Raw genomic sequence first — 26176 nt, forward strand, 5'->3', positions numbered from 1 at the left:
TACAACTGTCTTTCTTCAATTTGAATTTATGCCCTCTCAGGTGATGCCCACTGAGATATAAGTAACGCTTCACTAATAGAGAAGACTATTGTTACTTATATCTCATACGGCACCGGCTCAAGGCTGGTTGGCCTTTCATCTGTGGGTGAGCAGGCACTCTGCTATTGCAAACATGACAACCCAGTTGTGAAGATAATCCCACAATATGAGAGAAGCCAAAAGGTGTACTTGATAATATTTAAGTAGGTACAGTTGAAATCATGCCCTTTACACTACTATCACAGTTTTTTCCTTTAAGAGTTGTCTGTGTTGCCTATATTATATAGATAATTATAACTCTTAAAAATATTATGCCCTGTTGCATTTAATCTTTAGCAAGGGCACATGATGCAAAAAAGCAATCTTATATAGCATCAGCCAACCCCTCACTTCTCATTTCACTCATCCACCTGCTCCAAATGTTTGTCTAGTTCTGCCTTGAATCTATTTAAGCTATCAACTTCTACGACAGATGGAAGTTTCTTCCCGCTAGCTAAAGGCAACATTCCACACATCTATCCTACAACTGTCTTTCCTCAATTTGACTGTATGCCCTCTCAGGTGATTATTCTGAGCAAGAGGAAAAATCCCATCAGCATTGAGCATGCTCAAACCATTCAAGGCTTTATACACCTCAATCGGATCACCTCGCAGGTGCCTTAGATCCAGACACTGCAATTTGCAAAACTTAAGCCTTTCTTCGTAAGAGGAGTCCATTGTTCCATTCACTAATCTTGTTGCCTGACCATTGCCTTATACAAGGGGATAATCACCTCCTTATCCCTACTACAAAAATTCCTGTATATCATTGACAAGACACCATGAGCTACTCTTGCAGACCTTCTGCACTGCTTAGAAAACTTCATATCTGCCTGCACAATTACCCCAGGTCCTTTTCACTCTCTACCTCTGTCTGTGTAGTACCACACACGTTACTCTGGGGTTACTGCTTCCCGTATACAGTACTTTACATTTGTCAATGTTAAACTTCAGTTGCCACCTCTCAGCCCATCTGCTGAAATTTTGTAGATCCTGTTGCAGCAGCGTACTGTCATTAGTGTCATTAACAACCCTGCCAACCTTCGTATCGTCTGCAAACTTGGACATTAAGCCTCGTATACCATCATCAATATCATTGATGAATACAGAAAACAACAATGGACCCAACATTGAACCCTTGGAGACTCCACTAATAACATTAGTCCACAAAGAGCAGTGTCCATTGATTACCACTCTGTCTTCTCCCACTCAACCATTCCTTTATCAATAGCAGCAATTTGCCTCCAATGCCACACTGCTCAAATTCGTGCAGCAGTCTTCCATGTGCAACAGTATCAAAAGCCTTTCTAAGATCCAAATATATGATATCAAAATTATTCTTTGCATCCAGTTGCTTTGTGACCACATCATAGTATCCAATCAAATTGGTCGGACAAGACTTTCCATTAACAAACCCATCTCACTTGAATATCACGTACACCTTTTGGCGTCTCAAGTAGTGCAATACATGGTAACTCGTGAAGGATGAGCATGATATGAGATATAGTTGAAATGATGCCCTTTACACTACGATAGTAGTGTAAAGTTCACTAAATTCATAAATAAAAGAAAAATTTATTATTAAATACATATAGACAAAAGTACACATAAATGCATTGGTTACATTGCTGCAACAAACAATTATTCAAATATACAGAATTCAGATTATCAAAACTTTTTTTGCGGTGTTTCACAGTTGGCCAACCTATATGGATTAAACATTTAATTCTGAGAATGGCAGCGCCATGTATAACTCAAGTTTCGTCAACTTCCGGTAGATGGTAGGAGAGTATGCTCAAGAATATGCTAACAGTCAAGTTAAATATTGAATTTTTTTCCCCTCATAAATAATTCAATATTCAACTAACATGTTTCAGCTTCTCCTGCTCATGCAAAGAAGGTTCTGCACTCGGAAGAAATGAATTTATAAAGGGTACAGCAATTTCGGGGGTGTTAAGATGAAGAAAATGATTTCCTTCGACAACAACATACTCAAATCTTTTACAGCGTTCTTTGTATATCTCGATAAAATCATCTGGGTCTGTATTTACATAATCATAACCTTGCGAATATTTTCCTTTGATCACCATCAGATTGCATTTTATATTGGAAATATATGGTTTTAAAGAATCGTGGGTGAACGCATACATTCCTGGACAACAGAGACGAAGATCTCTTGTAAATATAATTCCTTTTCCACATTCAGATATTTTTGAACCTCTTTTCAGCAGGATTTTTGCAGATTCTTCTGTCAGCTGACCACTAACACCATCTATAAGTTTTTTCACAGATTCTTCTTCGGTGTACATTGGAGGTGGGTAATTTATTTTATTTTCACTTTTAAAAAAACAATCACTTGCAGCTCTTGCTATAACGGACACTTTTTTTGAAGGCTTAGTAACAGGTTTAATCACATCAAAACTAATTATTGTATCTACCAATTCAGGATATATGGTGGCAAGTAATATGCCAAGTATGGCTCCAAAACTATGTCCCACAATAGAAAACTGCTTCCACCCAAGATAATCAATGACGTATTTTATTTCAAGAATCCTATCAAATAAATGATAAAAGCAACCAGCAGGCTTTCGGGAAGAGAAACCATGACCTATGAGATCATGGGCAACAATATGGAATTTTGGTGATAAAAGAGGTATTAATCTGTCGAAAGTACCAGCGTTGTCTTGCCATCCATGAATTGCTAGGACTGGTTGGCCTTCTGTATTCCATTCCCTGGCTGCGATATGACCAAATGGATGAGGAATTTCGATCTCTCGAACTGGCATCGAAGTGGTGTGATATTTTGGTTGTTCTGCATAATCACCTCGGAAATGGGAAATCTTCACTAAAATAAATGGGCTAAAAGAATTATAAAAAATTAATATAGAATAAAATTATCATGTAATAACAAAAAATATTTTGCTTTCTCAAATTTCATACTACAGCTAGGATAAGTCAATGGATAAAATGAATTTTCAGTTTAAGTGACATAAATACCCATTACATACCTTTTTTAAGGGAACGGCAGACTGACCATTGGAGAAATGTTCCAAAATAAAACCAATTATACTACAATATTTCCAAAATAAAATTGAAGTAAATGTGTTAAGATTGCTAATGGTGAGGACTTGAAGCTGTTCAAAAGAAACTTTCTTTTTATTTTACGATATAAATAATGATTCTGTCTCTGCTTTATCTTGATTTTATATGATTTTGTTAATGAGAATGGTTTGAAGTGTCTCTGTTGTTCTAGAAAGAATCTATTGTAATTTTAACATTCTTTTCAATTATATGTATTATAATTTTTTTAAAAAATAATTATTCATATAATATCTTTGGATATCAAATGATTTTGTTAGTTTTCATGTATAAATAAATTTTAATTTCAATTGCGATTCACTTGCCAAAATAACAAGAAACCGTTATTATTAACTTTATTAGTAACTCTAGTAGATATTGATATCTACTAGAGTGACTTTTACCCTAAAGCTTACAAATAAAATGGAAATTTTCATTTAGCTAGAATAAATCCAGGAAGGGCGATGGAAAGGGACATTAAGTTTTAAAAATAGTAAGTATTAAGATTGAATATTTAGCTTCAATGCAATAAAGATTAAGGGTTGAAGAAACACTCATTCTTAAGAGCGTTAGTGTTTTCGTCATTGATGCACTCCTAGGTATCTTTAATGGAATCCTCACAACGCAAAGTTTCCCAACAGCCTGGAATCAATATATTGTCCGACCAATCCCCAAAACACAAGGAGCGACATCGATTTCACAATTCAGGCCAATAATGAAAGCCTCATGTCTCCTCAGAATCATGGAGAAGTACCTTCTTCCCATCCTAACCAACCAGGTTCTGCCATGTGAATCACCATACATTCACTATGCCTTGAAATGCAGGCCCACCATTACCAACCTATTGCAAACCACCAACACCATTGTGGGGGCTCTACAAGATAGGGCTGAGATGGCAATTGTTTATCTGGATATCCAGTCTGCATTCGACAGCATAGATTCCTGCAACTTTGTGAGGATGGATACCAGATAAAAGGCAATATACTGGAATTCTTGAAGTCGCTACTTACGACCAAGGTCCTTCACTTCAATGTGAATAAAAAATCTTACACAAGGAAAGTTTGTGTAGATGTACCCCAGGGTAGAGTTATTTCAGGGCTCCTCTTTACGGCTGCCATCCACCCATTCCTTTGCCAGCAAACAGAATTTATCATTTATGCAGACGACTTGAAGCTCCTCTATCGTATCAACGGGACCGCCCGACCTGATTCTGTTTCTGAAACCATTATCAACAGCCTTAAGAATCTGATTACATACTTGGCACAGTTTTCTCTTAAGATAAATCCAATAAAATCTGCACAAATGGTATTTTCACTCAAATCAAACCCAATGCAACTAAACCTAGAAATCCACGGAACCCACATCACCCGAGTCATCAAGCACAAAGATCTCGGCGTTATATTCGACCCTAATCTCAGTTTTAAACACCATGTTGCAGACATTCACAACAAGGTCTGCAGATCAAGATGGCTTGCCAAACAACACCTCCTTCGTGTCACAGAGCCTGAGTACACGCTCCAATACATATCGGTTTCTGCAGCCAGTCATCACCTACGGTTCAGAAATCTGGGCGTCGACAACAAAAACCACACTAAAAACCATTGCATCTGATGAGTACTGGCTTCTTCAGTGGATCCTCTTCAAGCATAATCTGCACCACTCACACATACTTCAGATATCACCCAACTTCTAAATTACAGAAAAGTCTCCAAACGGATATTCGCCTTCCGCTTGCTTGTGTCAATTAAAATGATAGCAGGTGAAGTCAATACGCCAATTTTTTGGCAGCTGTGCAATTGGAGGATCCTCCCGAAACCCTTAAGAGCCCTCCATGGCGGATTTTCATGGCGATTTTAGTCAATCCACGGACATCAGTTACTCCCATGTGAAAACTGCCTCGGGTGCACCTAAAGAAGTTTCACTTCAAAAGACCCCTCCGATTATACCTATTCATCACCTCCAGTAGTTTGTCTAGTTCTTTCTTAAATTTAAGCTGTCAACTTCCACCACAGATGGAAGTTTGTTTCAGCAATCAACCACCCGCTGGCTAAAGGCAAACTTCCTCACATCTATTCTGCAACCGTCCTTCCTCAATTTAATTTGAGCCCTCTCATGTGTGTAGTCTGAGCAAGAGGAAGAAGAATCCCATCAGAATTGAGCTTGCGCCATCCATTCAAAGCCTTAAACACATCAATCAGATCACCTCGCAGGTGCCTAGTATCCAGGAGCTGCAATTTATAGATCTGAAGCAGTTCTTGAGGAGTCTGCTGACGAGGCTAGTAGGGGCCAGACGTGTTCAAAGCCCTAAGTGGATTTTTCTTATTTATTGATTTGAAATTATTGTTTTTCTAAAACTTTTGATTTAAATTTAGTAGTATAGCATTATTTTGTGATATTTCTGATTAATCTGGTGTATTTATTCTTTACTCGGCCTTGTAATTGCATAAAAGTATCGGTAAGGGTATCAAATCCACGTGTTACAAGTTACAACTCCGCTGAACGAGAAGTTTTTTTAGCCAAATTTAGCCGCTTATTGAATATCTTTTACATCAAATTATTTTTTGTAAGTAGCTTATAGACCTAGTAAGGATCGTTGGTTTATTCTGAATTGGGACAGCGAGATTTGAAAGTTAATTAATGGTTAAGTGTCCATAGATTACCGTTCGTAACTTCCGCCTTTGTCTTTGTCATACGATCGCTATATATCGAACCTAGATAGCGTTAGTATAGTATACGTTATAATATTTTCAGCGATCGGTAAAATCTATTAAACTTGTTCAACTTCGTTGGCATTTAAATTGCACTTTTAGCTAAATACATATACCGACTTAGATTACAAACGTAACATAATTAATTAATACATAACCGATACGGAAGTTATATAAAGGGAACTCGGAGATAATTAATACTTGACTGATTGATTAATACTTGACGCTAAAAATATATATCCAGTTATAGCTGTGTTGGGAGATAAGTTAGGGTTATAAACTGAAATTGAAATTTTATTTAAATTAAAAGTAATCATGACTCAGACCAGAGCAGCAAAACAAAAGGTTCAAGCTAATGGAAGTGCTGTGGCTCAGAGGAGAACTGAGGGAGGGGGACAGTTGCCTTCTGAGTCACAGCCTTCTAAAATGCACAGCTTGCATGATGTTTGTGGAGCATTCAGGTACAGGACATGATATTGCCATGGGGGATGTCTTTTTGTGTGCACGATGCAAGGAGTGTATCGAAATCAGGCAACAACTCAGCGTTCTTATGGGCCTATATGAGAGCTTGAAGGACAGGGTGGATGCCCTCGAAGGAACTAAATTGAGGGGCCCATCAAGCTCTCAGCTGCCCACATCAACGCCAGAGCTTGCACTTGGTCATCGTGAAACACAGCGGCAACCCCCAAGGCAGAATGCGCTGGTCCCAAAGGAACTAGTAGTTGTTGGTGACTCTATTCTCAGGGAAACGGGGAACATGCTTTGTAAAAAGGATAGGTGGAACAGGACCAGGGTATGTCTGCCAGGGGCAAAGGTTGATGACGTTGTAGAGCAGATATCATCTTTTAAGGGCACAAAAGGTGATATAGTTGTACACGTGGGCACTAACGATATCAAGAGTAGGAGACCGGCAGAATTGCTTAACAAGTATAGGTCACTGTTGAAAAAAAGCCGTGAAATAGGGTTGAATTTGAAAGTGTCTGCAATTCTGCCAGACACGATAGGAGGGAGTATATGATGAGAGCCTTGTCGATCAATTCGGCCCTGGAAAGATTGTGCAAAGCTGAAGGGGTAGAATTTTTTTCAGCCTGGACTGTACTTGTTAACAGGAGGGATTGCTTCTACAGGAATGGGATACACTTAAATAGAAAGGGTGCAAGAATATTTGCTGATGCTATCGAGGCAGTGTTAGGTGGTTCGGAAAACTGCTAGCTTGCGGGGATACAAAGACAAATAGATTAACAGTAGCCACTGGCAGAGGTGAAAGAGATTCTTGCACTGCTTCTATTGGAATGAGCAGAAGCCTGAAAAACAAGATTCAGGATATTTCAGAGACTGCTGGGAGTCATTGCGGTACAAGTAAACACATGGGTTGTGTTAGGGTAGCTAAGAATAGAAATAGGTGCACGTATACTTGCGTGTACACCAATGCTAGGAGTTTAGTAAATAAATTTAATGAATTTGAGGTATTGCTCAAAACATCAAAGCAGATATTGTTGGGATATCAGAGACTTGGTGTCACACAGATATAAGGAATGCAGAACTGGAATTTGGGGAGTACAACGTCTACAGAAAGGATAGACAGGATAGGAAGGGGGGAGGGGTTATGCTATTAGTTAAGAAATACATAAAATCCAAGCAAGTGAAGCCAGTGGACATCACTGGACAGTGCAGTGTCGAGTCAGTTTGGTGTGACATAAGCATTGGGAGATCAAAATTGAGAGTAGGAGTGTGCTATAGGCCTAATGACTCTGATGAGTATAATAAGAAACTGTACAGGGAAATAGAGTGGGCCAGTAAATCAGAGAGTCTTATAATGGGGGATTTTAATTTCCCAGATATTGACTGGAATTTGTGGGCTGGTCACTCACACAGTAGCAAGGCTTTTGTGGATTTATTGGATGATTGATTGTTTTCTACATCAGCATGTTCGGGAGGCAACTAGAGGGAGGAATACTCTTGATTTGATTATCAGCAGTGATTCTTCATGCATTAAGAATCTGCAGATAAATGAACCACTAGGTGGCAGTGATCACAGTGTGCTGAAGTGGGATTTACTCAAAGAGGTAACTACCATTATGGGGTAAAGGGAAGGGTTATTGCTTCCGTAAAGGCGACTACGATGGACTGAGACAGTATTTAAATTCTATACAGTGGGACCAACTGATGATGTTACCAACAGTAAATGCAAAATGGGAAGCATTCAAAGAACTTATCTTGGAAGCTACTAGACTTTACATACCAACTAAGAAATATTGTTCAAGGTTTAGGCCTAAATGGATGTCAAATGAACTGATGAGGCATATGGCAGAGAAGAAACATGCATGGGATACATACAAATTAACACATGACACAGAAGCCTATGATAGATACAAGTTGATATGCAACCAAGTTACAAAGGAGGTTAGGCAGGCGAAGGCAGATTACGAGAAATCCTTGGCAAGGGGTACAAAGAAAAACAGCAAAGAGTTCTTTACTTATGTAAACTCTAGAAGGAAGGGGATGAATCAGATTGGTCCACTTGATATCGATGGGTCAACTGTTGATGATCCTGCTCAGGTAGCTAACAAACTAAATGAATATTTTGCATCGACATTCACACATGAGTTATTTAGCGAGGGGAAAGCCAGAGGTGTATTCAACTCTAGCAGTAAGCTAGAGAATCTTGTAATAACTGAGAGTAAAGTGGAGGAGAAATTGTTGAAGATAAACACAAGAAAGGCACCCAGGGTGGATGGGATCTATCCAGTTATATTAAAGGAGGCAGCAGAGGAAGTAAGCAAACCCTTAGCCATAATTATGAGAGCTTCCTTGGACTCAGGGGAGGTACCCACGGACTGGAGATGTGGAAATGTGACTCCAATTCACAAAGGAGGATCAAAAGCTGACACCAGCAATTATAGACCTGTGAGTTTAACTTCTGTTCCAGGAAAATTAATGGAGGCACTAGTTAAAGAAGCACTGCAGGATCATTTAGACAAGACTTCAGTTATAGCTCGGACACAGCATGGTTTTGTTAAGGGGAAGTCTTGCCTGACCAATTTGATTGGATACTATGATGCAGTCACAAAGGAACTGGATGCAGGGAATAACTTTGATATTATATACTTGGATCTTAGAAAGGATTTTGATACTGTTGCACATGGAAGACTGCTGCACAAATTGGAGCAGTGTAACATTGGAGGCAAATTGCTGCTGTGGGTAAAGGGGTGGCTGAGGGGTAGAAGACAGAGGGTGGTAATCAATGGACACTGCTCGTCGTGGCCTAATGTTATTAGTGGAGTCCCTCAGGGCTCAGTGTTGGGTCCATTATTGTTTTCTGTATTCATAAATGATATTGATGATGGTATATCAAGCTTAATGTCGAAGTTTGCAGACGATACAAAGGTAGGCAGGGTTGTCAAGGACACTACTGACACTATGCTGCTGCAACAGGATCTGGAAAGGTTGAGCAGATGGGCTTCAAGGTGGCAAATGAAGTTTAACATTGACAAATGTAAAGTACTACACATGGGAAACAGCAACCCCAGAGCAACGTATCAACTGTGTGGTACTACATTGACAGTGGTAGAGAATGAAAGGGACCTGGGGGTGGTTGTGCAGGCAGATATGAAGTTCTCTGAGCAGTGCAGACGAGCTGCAAGAGTAGCTCATGGTGTATTGTCAATGATATATAGGAATTTTTCTAGCAGGGATAAGGAGGTGATTATTCCCTTGTATAAGGCAATGGTCAGGCCACACCTAGAGTACTGTATACAGGCCTGGAGGCCTCATTTCAAGAAGGATGTAGAGCTGCTGGAACGAGTACAGAGAAGGGCAACAAGATTAGTGAATGGAACAAAGGGGTGCTCTTACGAAGAAAGGCTTAAGATTTGCAAATTACAGTGTCTGGAGACTAGGCACCAGCGAGGTGATCTGATAGAGGTGTATAAACCATTGAATGGTTTGAGCATGCTCAATGCTGATGGGATTCTTCCTCTCGCTCAGAATAATCACCTGAGAGGGCATAAATTCAAATTGAGGAAAGACAGATGTAGGATAGACGTGCGGAAATTTGCCTTTAGCCAGCGGGTGGTTGGTTGGTGGAACAGACTTCCATCCCTTGTGGTGAAGGTTGATAGCCTAAAGAAGTTTAAGGCTCAGCTGGACAGGTATTTTGAACGAACAGAGGGGTGAAGTGGGAGTGGTTTTTTTTTCTTTTTTTTTTTTTTTTGGCTGGTGCTGCATAAGCTTGCTTTCTTGCATCAAATGCCTCTACTAATGCTAATGCTAATGCTAATGCTTGGTAAGACCCGCCTTCGTTCCCCCACCGATCTCGTTGCCTTGATTGGTACTCGTTCCAGCAGCATTATTCTTTATGAAATAAGACCTCCAGATCTGTATGCAGTACTTTAGATGTGGCTTATCCATTGCCTTATACAATAGGATAATCACTTTCTTATCCCTGCTAGCAAATATCCTGTATATTATTGAAAAAAATTCAATGAGCCTCTCTGGCAGCCTGTTTGCATTTCTAAGAGAACTTCATATCCGACTACACAATAACCCCCAAGTCATTTTCATTTTCCACTAATAATTTTCTACCATGGGTGTAATATCACACAGTTGGCACGTTATTCTGGTGTTTTTGCTACCCCAGAATATGCAGTACTTTGCATTTATCGATCTTCAACTTCATTACCATTTCTCAGCCCATCTGCCCAACTATTCTAGATCCCATTAAAGTGCATACCGTCGTTCTTGTCATTAACCACCCTGTGAACCTTTGTATCATCTGAAAACTTGGACATTAAGCCTGATATGCCTTCATCAAATACATTATTAAATATATTAAACAACAATGGGCCCAACACCGAAACCTGGGGGATCCACTAATAGCTTTAGTCTACAAATAATAGTGTTCATTGATAACCACTCTCTATCTTCTCCCACTGAACCATCCCCTTATCCATATGAGCAACTTGCCCTTAACGACGTACAGCTCCAATTTATATTGCAGTCTTTTATGTGCAAAAATACCAAAAGTTTTCCTGAAATCCAAGTATATGTTATCAAAATTATTTTTTGCATCCAGTTCCTTTGTGATCGCATTGTATTGACCAATCAAACTGGTCGGAAAAGATTTTCCCTTACCAAATCCATGCTCTGTCTAAAGTAAAATTGACACCTGAAATAGATGATCCTGCAGTACTTTTTTTTACCAGTAACTCCATTAATTTCTCTGGAACAGAATTTAAACTAACAGGTCTGTAATTATTCGTAACACCTTTGATTCCCCTTGTGAAATGGCAATACATTAGGACATATCCAGTCCACAGAGACCTCATAATCATAATTATTAAGGGTTTGCTTACTTAATTCACAGTCTTTCTTAATATAATTGGATAGATACTATCCACCCCAGGTTCCTTTCTTATGTATAACTTCAACAATTTCTCTTCCACTTTCCCCTCAGTAATAACAAAATCATTTAGCTCATTGTTAGATTTTGATAAAATTCTCACCTGCACTTCTCTAGAGAATTCCTCATGTATGAATGTACAGGGTTGTTAAAATTAAAGTATCCCTATGTAGAGGGCTCTGGAGCTAGTTCTCCGGCTCGTACTGAAGAGAAATTTGAACAACAGGTACAATAAAGAATGCGCTCGCCATTTATTGGAGAAAAAAAAATAGTTACAAAATTTTTCACTGTATGGCGCGTAACTATCTTAGTTACGATTATGCTAATAATTTACGTTATTTGCATAATCGTAAGTTATTGCCACAGCGCCACTACTCAGCCCTATTGTACTGTATAAAAGCAAAGCGGTCGGTCTCTTCGAAATCATACAGTAGATGTTTGCCTGCACTACAGCAGTAATGCCAACAACGTTGCAGGAAAAGGCGCTGTTGGTGAAGCTGTACTATCAGAACAGCAACAATGCAGCTGCGGCTATCAGAGAATTCTGGTGTCAGAAGGCCCACGAGGACCTATAACTGTCCCCAGAATGATTTCGAAATTTGAAGCGACAGGACATTTTGGTGTTCAACCAGGTAGAGGTCGAAAACGAGTGGACTCCTCTCGTGTTGAAGATGTGGCTGTGGCTGCCGTGGATTTATCAAGTCAATCTCCATGTGGTAGCGCAAGTGTGCCAGCTGTTTCTCGTGAAGTGGACATGCCGTGTTCCACTGTAAGGCTAGTAATGCGTCGGGTGTTGCGGTACTATCCATACAAGATGCACATGCTACGGCAGCTAAAGCATGGCGATGCAGATATTCGTTTCACATACGCACTTCAGTTTTTGGCGCGAATGACAGTGGATATCACTTGGCCATGGAACATCTTTTAGAGTGATGAATCCCACTTCTGCTTAAATATACAAGTGAATACACACAACTGTCGCATTTGGACAACAGAAAACCCTCGAATTATCCAAGAGGTCCCGTTGTATTTTCCAAAAGTGAGAGTGTGGTGTGGATTTAAGGCCACATTCATGATTGAGCCATATTTTTTTGAACAGGTAATACCGACTGGACCCCGCACCTGTTCCGTCACTAGACAGCGATTTTATGAAATGTTGGCAAATTTCGCAATACCAGAGCTGCAACAACGTGGGTGCCTTCAGGATACCATATTCATGCAAGATGGTGCGCCACCCCACATCCACCGTTGTATCCAAAGATTGCTAAGGCAACACTTTACAGACAAAGGGGTCATCAGCCGTTGTTTCCAGACATTTTGGACACCCCGATCGCCGGGACCTCACCCCATGCGACTTCTGGATGTGGGGTTTTTTGAAGAACCAGGTATATCGGGAAGGATGTCAAACTCTGGCAGATCTGAAGATTAGACGTCATGAGCTCGCTATTCCATTTGCCATGTTACGTTCTGCTGTAGAAAATGCTGTTCTTTGAATGGAAACTGTTGTTGACCAAAATGGAGGACACATTGAACAATTGTAGCTCTGTTCAAGTGATTTGTATTGCCAAAAAAAGGCCGGTACTCCAAAAACCCATTGAAGTCACACAGCCGAGATAAACATTTTTAAAGAACCCTGCAGTTTTCAATAGCATTATGTATATTAGTTACCCTATTAACGTTAGCATTAACAAGGAAATAAACTATTAACATAACATTGATTACACATTCCAGTGAGGTTTAAACTGTCTCTCTGTTTGCCAGTCAAACTGTTCAGGAAATTTATAATCTGATTTAGTTTCTTCCCTAGTAGGATCTGAGTTCATTGGGTGGGTCTATAGAAGTTCCTTAGTTCACATAGTATTCCCGAGCTTTAGGCTATAGGAAATGAAACTTTAAAGGTTACCTTTAAAGCGATTTATACCATTCTACAAAATTTATACATCAGGTGACTTACCAGGAGAGGAAGTTCCCAGCATGCACTAAAGAACTTGCAGTAGCACTGAGCGTTCTTGCAGGTTTTCCTATAAGTGTAGTTATAAATTTTCTGTCAGAAAGCAGAAATTGGAGTTTTATGTGTTCTATTGAACACATAAAACTCCAATTGGTGGCATTGGTGGCTTGGTGGCATTTTAGATTATTGCAGGAGTCAACTTATGGGATGAAGATCTTATTTCGTTTTGTTTTTTTAAATAAGATTTCATAAGAGAGAAGTGTGTTGGGGTGCACAGAAGTATGGATGTTCTTAACTGTGTGGTTAAGCAATTATTTGCAATTCTTCATGGTTAGCTTCCTAATAATTTAGGCACCTTTATATACAAAGCTTCTTGGTGAGCCGTCCAGCCTCACTTAGAGAAGAAAGGGGTCGATTTATCATTTCGTGTTGCGTTAGTGACTATTTTCCGATATGTTCTTCTCAAAAGTAAGTAATCTGGATCATTATGACTTCGTAGTAGGTTTCTAGCCACAAGTCTTTTCTTGAAAACTGCCGCAGAGAACTGTTGAAATGTAGTGAAGACATTAGAATTTTCAATGAGCAAATGTACATTATTTTCCGAGAGATTATTTATTTTACTCAGCAGTACTTGTCTTTCATTCAGATATTCATTACATTCAAAGAGAACGTGCTTGCTTGTCTCAGATGCACCGCAGTGACAGAAAGGGTCAGGTTCAAGGCCCCTTTCAAAAAGTTTAGCCAAGAGCGACCCGTGGCTGGTTATTAAATATGATGTGGTCATGCTAGGCACAAACCATTTTGAGACTGTGGGTAATGATGCGAATTCAACATTTGAAATATATCTTCGTGTAACCACACCATGTTCACTTTGAACCCATCTTTGCTACTAGACAGCATTGAGTTACTTCCAGAATCTTCGTTTTTCTTCTTTTATTCTGTTGGCAGGGTCTGTTTCAAAGTTAAAAATATTTACAGAAATTCCTTTTTTGAAATTGTAGATCATACCTTTGTAGAAGATATAAGATCCAGAGGCAGGGTTCCTGCAAGGACATGTAGAGCATTATTCGACACGGTCCTAGGATCTTGAAGAAGAGTGAGCAACACTGAACGCTGTAATGAAAGAAGTTTGGTTCTAATCTTAGTTTTTGAGAGCCTCCAAAACCAAACACCTGCTGCGTATGCAGCAATCGGTAGGAAGATAGTCCTATAGTATAAAGACAATGTCTTTTTTCTAAGGCCTCATTCTTTTCTGGAAATCCTTGCAATTCCAGCCGTGAAGTTTTTAATTTTCTCAGAAATTTTGGATACGTGAGTATGAAGTTTGTCATCGATTGTAAGTCCCAAGTACTTGTTTTTTTTCTTTTTTTTTTTATGTAGGGAATTTGCCATAATTGAATTGCTTTCGAAAAACCATGAAATTAGTTTTTGTAAGGGAAATTTTGAGCTTATTTAGATTGGCTCAGTTGGATAAATCATCCAATATTATTCGGATCTTTTGTTCCAAAATTGATCTCGACCTTCCAGTAACGCGACCGCCATATGCAATGCATATGCTATTTTTAGGCAATCGTCTAAAAAGGTCGTCTGCATATGCTATTTTTAGGCAATCCCCATTTTCCTTTGTCAGCCATTGGTCTAAGACTGCATTCCAGAGGAGAGGCCCCAGGACTGAACCCTGCGAGCACCCTTTGGAAGCAGTTGTGCTGTAAGTCAGGTGTTTGGCACAAACCTTGAACTGTCTGTCTTGAAAGTATCTCATAGTTTGGTAAATATGATTATCACACATGGCTGATCATCAACAATAGAACCATCGTCTTTACTTCCTTTTGGTGTAAACACGATGTGTTTACACCAAAACCCAGCAAGACTTCTTTACAATAAGTAAAGAAGTCTTGCTGTTTTTTTTTTTTTTTTTTTTTGTATCCTTCGCCAAAGATTTCTCGTAATCCGCCTTTGCTTGCCTAACCTCTTGCGTGACATGATTGCAGACTAATTTATATTTACATGCTTCTGTGTAGCCAGGTAATTTTTCTTCTCTGCCATGAGTCTCATCAGTTCATCTGACATGCTTTTAGGCCTGTTCTTTGAAGAGTACTCCTTAATTGGTATGAACAGAATTGTAGCTTCTATGATCAATTCCTTGAATGCTCCCCATTTCGAATTTGCTGATGGAAATATCTTCATTTAAAAACTCTCTGAGACCACTGTAGTCACCTTTACGAAAGCAAAAACCTACCCCTTTACCCTTGATGGTAGTTACATCTTTAAGTAAATTCCAAATCAATAACTGTGATCACTGCCATCTGGTGGTTCTATTATCAGCACATTTCAATGCATGAATAATGAGTGCTGATAATCACATCTGATTACCACCTCCCTTTGGTTGCCTCTATAACATGCCGCTTAAGAAAACAGTCTTGCTAGTCTGTTCGTGGCCAACCCACAAGTTTCAGTCAATATCTGGAACGATAAAATGGCCCATTATAAGACGCTCTGATTTACTGGCCTACTCTAGTTCTCTGTACTGTTGTTCGTTGTACTCATCAGCGTCATTACGCCCATAACACACTCCAACTTTCATTTTTGCTTTCCCTGTATTTTTGTCACACCGAACTGATTAAACATTGCGCTGACCACCCATGTCAACTGGATGCACTGCCTTACATTTTATGCACTTCTTAACAAAGAGCACTACCGTTCTCTCCTCCTCTCCTGTCTACCATTTCTGTATACAAATGTATTCCCCCATATTAAAATTCTGCATTCCTTATATCTGAGTGACACTGCATCTCTGCACTGTCTCCATTTGATATCTTGTCTAGCACTTCAAATTCATCAACTATGCTTCTAGAATTGGCGTGCATACAAGTATACATGAACGTGTTCTTATTGCTAACTACCCTAACACGGCCCATGTATTTTCTTGTTCCATGATGACTTTCAGCAGTCCTTGAAAACTCCTTCACCTTGCTTTCAGGGCAGCTTCTTATTCCAGTGGAACAGTACAAGATTATTTTAACCTCTGCCTGCGGCTATTGTTAATTAAATTATTGTGTATCCCACAAGCTACCAATTTTCCGACCTCCCAACACTCTCTCGATAGCATCATCAAATTCTTTCACCCTTTCTGTTCAAGTATGTCCCATCCTTGTAGAAGCAGTCTCTCCTGTTAACAAGCACAGACCACACTGAGAAAAATTCTATCCCATTAACCTTGCACAATCTCTCTAGAGCGGAACTGGTTGACAAAGCTCTTAGCATATAATCCTTCCTATCACGTGTTGGAAGAACGCCGACACTTTTAGATTTAATTCTAACTCGCGACTTTTTATCAACATTGCCCTGCACTTTGTTAAGTAAATGTGCGGTTCTCCTATTCTTAGTGTCTTTAATGCTTACTTACTTAATCTTAGTGCTTTTAATATTTACAACATTTGTGCCCTTAAAACATATTTGATCTACAACGTTATCAACTTCTGACCCGGACGGACATACCCTGGTCCTATTCCATCTATCCTTTTTGCACATACAAAAAAAAAAAAAAAAAAAAAAATCAAATTATTATATTAGGGTCTCCCGTAAATCATTACCTATACCCATTTATGTATTGCCGACCGGGATAGCCGGGTGGGTATAGTGCCTGCCTAGCAACCCAAAGGTCGCTGGTTCGAATCCCGCCTCGGGCTTGGATCAAAGTACTGCAAAACCTTGGGAGGTGCATTATGGCTGATGCGCCAACAACTACAAAAAAAAAAAAAAAAAAACTACCAAAAAAGAAAAAAAATTATGTATTACGTCTGTAAATTGCATGTGTTCTCTTGTCGATTTGCCTGTTTTGCTGGACGAAGAACCACAATATAATTCCCATGTCCCTGCCTGACAATAGGGTCACTGACAACAACTAGTTCCTGTGGGCCCAGCACATCCTTGGAAATATCATGTCTCGGTCCTTATAGCTCTGCAAACATAAAAAAAGCCGTACATTTCATAAGGCCAGGGGCTTACATCTGGTGAGTATGGGCTTGGCTCACCCAGGGTCCTTCATTCTTCTCTTTCTTGGTGATTCCCTTCTACTTCTGACTCTTGTTCTCACACACACACACACACACACACACACACACACACACACACACACACACACACACACACACACAGGGTAACTCAGAAATTTGTTTATAATAATAATAATAATAATAATAAGGCCGTGATTCCGAGGACAATTGTCCCCTTCAGTTCACCCAGAGCCACAGTACTCCCGTTAGCTTGAGCCTTTGCTTTGCTTTGCTACTTTGGGTCTGAGGCATGATTTTCGTTCTAATTCAATATAATTAAATGCTGAACTATACACCTTCATAGCAAATACTGTATTCTACAAACCAGTACCAACGTGTTATTCCAACTTATGTTAACTCCAGCAATCTGCCTAGAACTGTAAGCATAAAATTTATTTATACAGTTACATTTTTTTTTTTAATGGAGCAGGTTTTTTGTGCGTGTGAAGAAGCTCATTCTGTTTGTACTTTTCTCTCACTCTGCAGTAAGAGTTTCGGTTATAACTTTCCTTCGACAGGAAACTCAAATAACTAAAGCTGATTTCATTCTCATCGATGGTTCCCCGGTGACTTTTTATTTCCCCTATTATGGCTTTTGTTTTTTTTCGGGACGATTTCGATTCTCAACAGATTTTGACCGCTTGTGGAGTGAGTGGATGATAAGATGATCATCTATTTTTTGGGAGTCATTGTACCTTTAAATGCCCTTAGAAGGGTTGCTTTCAGTTCTTTGAGCAGTTAGAAAACGTTGAAATGTTGCTTTCATGCTTTTCTATATATTGCTGTTGTTTGTCTTCACTAATGCAACTAAAGCCATGAGGGGTTTCTGTATTTTTTTCTGCTAATCAATGTATTTTAGAGTTATTCTGTTTTACTGGTTTCAAAACTCAGGCAACTCCGCCAAAATGCGAGAGTTGGTTTAATTTGAACGCGGGTATTTTCCTGGTGTGTTTAGAGACAGTTTAGAGAGATGTGCTCATCACCGAAAACAAAACGATTTTCAGGTGGTTTCACAGGTCTTGTGAGGAAAATACAGCCACTCCCCGGTTTTCGATATTTTCAGATACCTCCATTTATTCCTACGGTATGCAAAATACGTTTCAACGATTTTTTTAAGTTTGCACCGGCCGGCAAAAATTTACGTAAAGTCGAATTTGCGTAAGTCGAGTATTACGTAAGCCGGGGAGTGGCTGTAATGTAAATATGCAATAAATAAAAAGTATAGCAGAATAATTATAAGATAATATAATAAAGAATAGCAGATAAAAATATTTAAAGACAAAGGCACTTTAGATAAATTAAAATTCTTATTAGTGTAAAATTATACAGTAAAATTTCTTAATTATTGTAAATTATGGAACTTCACATACATGTATAATATTGGGTTTATTAAAATACAATGATTGCTTTCATTATATATATATATTTTTTTTTACCCGCAGATTTTATTTGATGTCAAATACAGCACCAAGTCTTGATTTCATTTAAATGTTCGACAAGTTTATCGAATCCTGCATTTTTAAGAAAAATAACAGGTGGTGAGCCTTAGTATTAGTATTAGTTTGTTCCAACAATCAACCAACAGCTGATGAAGGCAAATCTCCGCACATCAATCCTGTAACCATCTTTCCTCAATTATAATTAATTCCCCCTCATAGGGGTTATCTGAACAGAAGGTAGGATTCCATCAGCATTGAGCTTTCTTAATCTGTTCAAAGCCTTAAACAATCAGATCGCCTCGCAGGTGCCCAGCCTCCAGACGCTAAATTGAAGCCGTTATTGGTAAGATCACCCTTCTGTTCCCTTCATCAGTCTCGATGCTCCCCTCTGCGTCCCATTCCAGAAGATTTACATCCTTCCTAAAATGAGGCATCCGGATTTGTATGCTGTACTCAAGATGCGGCCTAACCATTGCCATATGCAATGGTTAACACACAGCTGGTATGTTATTCTGAGATTATTGCTACCCATATGGAGTAATTTGCTTTTCTCAATGTTAATCTTCAACCTGCCATTTTTATCCTATCTGACTAATTTTTCAAGATCTTTTTGTAATAGCTTACTATGATTACTATCATTAATCACCATGTCAGCCTTTGTATCATCTGAAAACTCGGACATTCAACCTGATATACCTTCATTAATAGCGTTAATAAATATATAAAACAACAATAGGCCCATTGTTGTTTTCTATATTTCCAGAGCTGAACCCTTGGGCCTAAACCTTGGACTGTATTATTTCCCTGAATGCGTCCCCTTTAGAAATTGCTGTTGGTAACTGTATCAGTTGGTCCTATTGCATAGAATTTAAACTATCTGAGACCACTGTAGTCACTCTCACAAAAATAAAATCCTTTCCCTTTATCCTTGACAGCAGTTATGTCTTTAAGTAAATCCCACATCAGTACACTGCGATCACTTTGTGGTCTTTTACCTGCACATTCTTAATGAATGAAGAATCACTACTGATAATCAGATCAAGAATATTGATCTCTTGTTGCTTCTCTAACATGCTGCTGTAGAAAACAGTCATCCACTAAATCCACAAAAGTCTTACTAATTTGTGAGTGACCAAATGAAGTTCCAATCAATATCTGAAAAGTTAAAACCCTCCATTATAAGACATTCTATTTACTGGCCCACTCTGTTGCTCTGTATAGTTGATTGTTATACTCGACACTCTCCTTAGGCGTATAAAACAGTCCTACTCTCATTTTTGTTTTTCCAGGTGTCCCATGTTTCCCATGGGATACCTACCTAAATTTCTAGGTATGTGGATACATATTTCTGTCCACTCAGTGTATTTTAGGACAAGCAAGAGCGTATACGATAGTCATTCTACCACGTAGCATGGGGCTCTTGCCCTAAAATACTCTATAGTCCATACTACTACACATCATCAGGCATCTCTCATATTGTGGAATTATACTTCATAACTGGGTTGTCACTATTGCAACAACCAGGGTACCTGCCTACCCACCGATGAGAAACCAATAAGCTTCGAAACGGTGCCGTCTGGGTGGTGGTATCCGCCGAGAATAAGTAACATTAGTCTTCTCCACTGGTAAAGCGTTACTTATTCGAGATAGTGCAATACCATGGTAACTCGTTGTGAAGCTATTCACAATATGTGATATGATTAAAGCGATGCCAATTTAACTACTTTGGTAGATGGATACGAATTAAACAGATGCAATTGCACTAACCTATACGCTAGTTATTTCACACGTAGCGTGAGGCTCTTGCCCTAAAATACTCTATACTCAACTTATACAATTAACAAAAGATATAAATAATATTTTTACGAATAAATTTTAATTAAGAATAACATTTTGGGACAAAAATTGCTAACCATTTAGCTAGTTAAAACTTTGTATCAAGAGATGAAATTCCAGATGAGGGTTGAAATTAGGATTTAAATACTTATTTAAGTCCTAAATGTCAACATTCATCTTCTGATGCATGGATTAGTAACCAGAATATCTTCTTGATACATGTAAATAAAAATGATCAGATAAAATAAAAACGATCAGAATACACATAAATCCACCGTTAAATACATACCGGTATCCAGAGCAAATTCTTAACAACGATAATGGTCTGTAATTCATATTAACACCTAAATCTGTTTTTTTTTTTTTTTTTTTATCCAGAAACACAGCTGAAGCAACTTCGCCTCAACCTCCTTTCGAGCTAAATTTTATATGAGCGGGTTGCCTATATTCATGTGAATCAGTCGTTGCAAAATTGTGCAATACATATCATAAATTTTATTGCTAAAGCATCCTTGAAATATAGAAATGTATTCATTCGACAATCTTCTATGAAAAAGGAAAAAAAAATCAAAATAGATTTGACATTTTCCCTGTCCGATTTGTCATGCGCAGTAATAACATTTCCATTCTTTTGCAATCCTACGATCGCGTAGACTTGTAGAGCACAGCTTACTTATAGACATCAAAGAAATACCATAATTGTTTCTTAGAACAATTTAAGTCTTAGGCCGATTTAAAGATCAAGCGCTGAGATAAGCTGAACTCTTGAAACCAAAGGATTTTATTATCGAATACAAGAAAATGGAGGAATGAAAAAGTTGTGCAAAGAATAGTGACTCACGCGGGTGTCATGAAGGCCTTTTTTTGAAATCTCTAGGCACAATTTTCTCACTACGATGGTATCGAACCGATTAATTCAGATCCTGCAGGACACTTGACCACTTCTCGGTTTGGATATTCTTCAGCTGCTGTTGGAGCATCATTATCTCTATAACGCATCTTATTTTTTCAGTCCTACATTAAAAATTTCAAAAAAGCTCCTACTAGTTTCAGCATGTCTGTCTGTCACATGCAATGAACGAATTTTTATTAAATAGAAATCGTGTTAGTCAACGAACAAACGTAAACTAAGTAACAAAGATTATATGGGACAAGGGAAACTTTATTGTTTGCCATAATCTCCGGGGCGCTCAATAGTTAGATGTTTTCCATACTGAAGAGAACGCAACCTGACTATCGGTATTATTGAAAATATGTTTGAATAATTGAAGTCTGTTACTGAATGCATGAATGCTGATGCTATCGAGGCAGTGTTAGGTGGTTCGGAAACCCGATAGCTTGGATGAATACACAGACTAATAGATTGACTAGAGCCGCAGACAGAGGTGAAAGTGATCCTTGCAGGGCTTCTGGATAATCATAGAACAAGTAAATACCTGGAGTGTTAGGGTAGCTAAGAATAAGGACAGGTGCAAGTATACAGGTGCAAGTGTTAGGGTACCTAAGAATAAGGACAGGTGCAAGTATACTTGCATGTGCACTAATGTTAGGAGCATAATAAATAAATCGGATACAAAATCGCCACGAAAATGCAACGCGAAATTATTCATCGCCCCCACCATTGTATCACTCTGTACCGTATGATGCAATCAGTAGCGACGCATGATACAATCAGTGCCCCTTCAGCGCGGCCAAGATGTAACGTCGTGTTTACGTTTTATATCACTATATCTCAGCTTCTAGCAGTCCGATTTGAAAAATTTATAAACCAAAATATTTATTTCGTCATTCTCGACAATATTTCATAAAAAATTTCGGTGGAAAAAAATTTTTAATTCAATATGCCTAAGATCAATAGTGAGTGATGCGTGGTTAAATGTACATTCCTGGATAATGATTTCGGTTCAGTCTGTTCCGTGTATGATCGGCTTTGATTCAAGAACGATGTGAAGATTTTAGCAGCTCGAGATCTTCTTCAAACATCATCAAACTAGATCATTTCCAAATGAGGATGTAAGTCAAATGTCAGCCTGTAACAGTTGTCGTGGCTCTCTCAAGGACAAAGTGATTCCGGCTCTATCGAAGTCAAATGGTTTTAAATTATCATCCGATGCCACAGCGCTTGCCGAAACTAGATTTGGTAATGGAACGTCTCATATCTCAGAGACTCCCATTCATGCAGATTCGTCGTCTGCGGCATTCATACGGTCAGTACGGTACGGGACCCCTCGGTCAAGTGATAAATGTTCGCCTAAAGAAGTTTCACTTAACTTCCGCTATGCGTGCTCGGTACACACGCAATATATATATATAATTTTAATAATTTAAGTTTTGAGAAACTGCACTCACCAGAAGCCACTGAGGTTGTAGTGTCCCAAGTGTGTTACATACTGGTAAAGTTAACTTAAACGAACGAGTAATTCTACAGAGAGGAAGTTTTTAAGACATTATCTTGGCTTAATTCATCATACAATTCTATTCCGTCAATGTCAGCATCAGTATCAGTACTGGGAGCTAAATGTAGGTCCTGGCAGTGCTTCAATGAGGTCCTCTTTGAAAAACTGATTTTTAATATTTCTAATATTGTATAAATTCGGAAGTTTCAAAATGGTATTCACCTGATGAAACCTTTCTTTAGTGGAAATTATAGGTATATCCAATATACAACAGAAACACTCAACTTTCTTTTAGATCGAGAATAGGATCATCATGAGCCTCATAAGAGATTGTCTTTTTTTTTTTTTTGGACGAATGAATTTTTGAGGTACAATGAATTTATGGAGCCCCAGTTTATGATTCTGCACGTAAGACAGCATTGGCTTGGCTCAATCCGGTCCAGCCTAGCGCTCTCAGGATTGCGCGCTTTAATACATCCCCAGTGCAAAGTATGTATATAGATGCCAATGACCCTCCACTACATCTTAGGAGAAAAGTATTGCTTCTTAGTTATGCAGTCAAATTACGAAGCCTCCCTTCCCATCCCATCTGGACATATCTCTTTAAACCGCAGTGGGAAAACTTATATTGAAATAAACCCAACGAAAACAGACCTGCTAGTATCCGGCTACAAGAGGTAACTCAAAATTGGAACATCTATCTTGGAAATAACTTTCAAGCTGCAGACGCAGTACAAGCACCATGGGCAGTGTATATATCTCATTGCGACAACTATTTTTTTCAGTGGGGAAAACACTCTCTATTGAACCACAACCTTAGACAGTTACATGCGGATCACGCATTGACCAATGCTCAGTCTTCAGATATACACAGACGGATCCAAAACTGATATATTCGTGGGAGCTGCAGTAATGAGTCCTACATCCACCGTCTCTGTCCAATTACCACTTGAATGCAGTGTTTTATGGCTGAACTATATGCAATCAAGATGGCTTTAAATCTCCTCAACGATCTTCCAAACACCCAGGTGTGAATGCCGTACAGAATAAATCACAAAATTGGCATCCACTTCTCTCACAAATCAGATCACAGTTATTTCAGCTCAATAAAAATAAGCTGACTGACACGTTTTGCTGGATACCCAGCCACGTTGGAATTCCAGGAAACGAGTGTGTACACGAAGCAGCAAAACACCCTGCTTGCTTCGATTCCGTCCCATTTCCTTTTTCTGACTATAAACCATTCATACGTATGTACTGAGATGTGGTCTGAAATATGGCATAATCAAACAGGTAACAAACTTCTTAAAATAAAACAGAATCCGTAGCTATGGAGATCCAGTTCCCGATTAAACAGGCAGGAATAGGTCGTGCTTTCAAGAGCACGATTGGCCATACACATCAAACACACCTATTTTTGCTGCTAGGAGAAGATTGTCCTAGTATTAGTCCTTTGCCCGTATTGTAGTTCCATATTTACCGTGAAGCATATTATCATTGAGTGTGCACATTATTATTATTATTATTATTATTATTATTATTAATATCAATTTATTTCTGAAGAAATGTCCCTTTACAGCTATGCAGCTAGAGGACATGAGTTACATACAGAGATAAAACATAAAATACAGACAAATGCATTGTATACAGAGCCAGATACAATATGCGGCCTTAATATTTTTGGTTTGGCTACTACAATTCAAGTTGTTTTCTTTTAGGAGTGTGGGGGGGGGGGTTATTGCAATCTTGCGTTTTAATTTGGTTTCGCTGCGGACAGATTTGAGTTTGCGACTCGTTCTCGTGTGTTTCATGCGATTAGTTGTGCATTCCGAGGAGATGCCCTTGAAATATCGTGGCTATCAGAAGATTTGTTTTCTTGGGCGGCGTTACTCTTACTTTCGGGTATGTCGCGGTGGTTGCAATGAGGGATTACTGCGGTGTTTATGCCCGATAGGCGCTTTGCCACTTTTTTCATGTTGCCGAGTAGGGCTGTTAGTTAGTGAATGGTTGATAATTCTAGTAAGGAATTCACTCTGTTAGGTCGGGACTCCCAAGGACGAAGAAAGGGGGTTCTTTCAGCTTCAAAACAATCTTGCGTTTTAATTTGGTTTCGCTGCGGACAGATTTGCGTTTGCGACTCGTTCTCGTGTGTTTCATGCGATTAGTTGCTTCCCCTCACTGCGTGAAGAGAAGCTCGTGAGAGGACGACCTTGAGAGAAGATAATGATTAAGGGACGGGACACAAAAGGCACGTAGAGCGCTGTTTGCTTTTGATATAGCTAATATTAAAATCATAAATATCTTTTTACCTTGTATCTTCTTTCCGGAATCACTTAAAGATCTGGATTGGTGACTTAAATCCGCGTCGGAAGGTATTAAACTTAAGCCATGGGATTACTGTGGCACTGAAATATTACAGACATTGGAGGAGCGCGTTGTAGGACGTCAGCACTGCACGAATAACGAATTATCATTCATCTAGAATCGCATGCTTCAGATCACTACTTAGCTCACAAAAACCTCTGCAACTAAGCCATATATTTGGAGATGGTGAACAGTTCTGATTTATCAGAACTGTTCACTTGTCTAAACATGATTAACGCATACAATCACGTCTAGACCAGTCTCCTTTCATATATTGACCAACACTCCAAAGTAACAGGCACAGTATGGTCATAGCACCCCTTGCGCCAATAAATCCAAATTCAACAACAACAACATCCTCGATTCTAGATTTGGATAACATTTCTTCGTTTCTTGAATGTTCAGCTATAAAAATAAATCTTTGGATTGATTGTGACTGTTCATCTTTACCAGTTAGCGAATATAAACATTGGTCATCAAAGATTGATCACTTAGATTCAATCCTATGACATTCTGTCAATCTTTCAATAATTTATTTTCTGTTTTAGATTTGGGTACCATTTCTTCATTTCTGGACGACTCTTCAGCTGAAGAAGTAAATTTTTGGATGGATTGTGACTGGTCACCTTTACCAGTTAGCAAAGATAATCTTTTATATGGTTGCTGTTCATCTCTATCAGTTGATAAAGTTTTTGCTTCGATTATTATTCACCATTTGATGAATAATCACTTTCAGTGCGTTGCATCGAGCTTTCTCCTTGATTATTCGCTTTTTGAAAATACTTATTTGAAGTTCGAGATAATTTTTCTAATTCCTTTTGGCATTTATTTTTTTGTTGCTGATAGGCAGCTCTGTAAAGTTGTTTTCCT

At 38.8% G+C, this 26176-nt stretch overlaps 1 protein-coding gene across 1 annotated transcript; it reads right to left on the bottom strand.

Annotated features, from left to right (window-relative positions):
* Positions 1 to 1681: 1681 nt before the first annotated feature.
* On the bottom strand, positions 1682 to 20903 carry LOC150085209 (putative serine hydrolase). The gene is made up of 2 exons (XM_090373925.1): positions 20836 to 20903; positions 1682 to 2937 (listed from the first exon to the last, which is right to left on the bottom strand). The coding sequence occupies exons 1-2, from the start codon at positions 20880 to 20882 to the stop codon at positions 1938 to 1940; spliced, it is 1047 nt and encodes a 348-aa protein (XP_090230051.1). The 5' UTR covers positions 20883 to 20903; the 3' UTR covers positions 1682 to 1937.
* Between the last annotated feature and the right edge of the window lie 5273 nt (positions 20904 to 26176).

Source organism: Mastigoproctus giganteus, chromosome 5 (assembly GCF_048544385.1).
Source record: "Mastigoproctus giganteus isolate SK-2022 chromosome 5, ASM4854438v1, whole genome shotgun sequence".
Lineage (NCBI taxonomy): Eukaryota > Metazoa > Arthropoda > Arachnida > Uropygi > Thelyphonidae > Mastigoproctus > Mastigoproctus giganteus.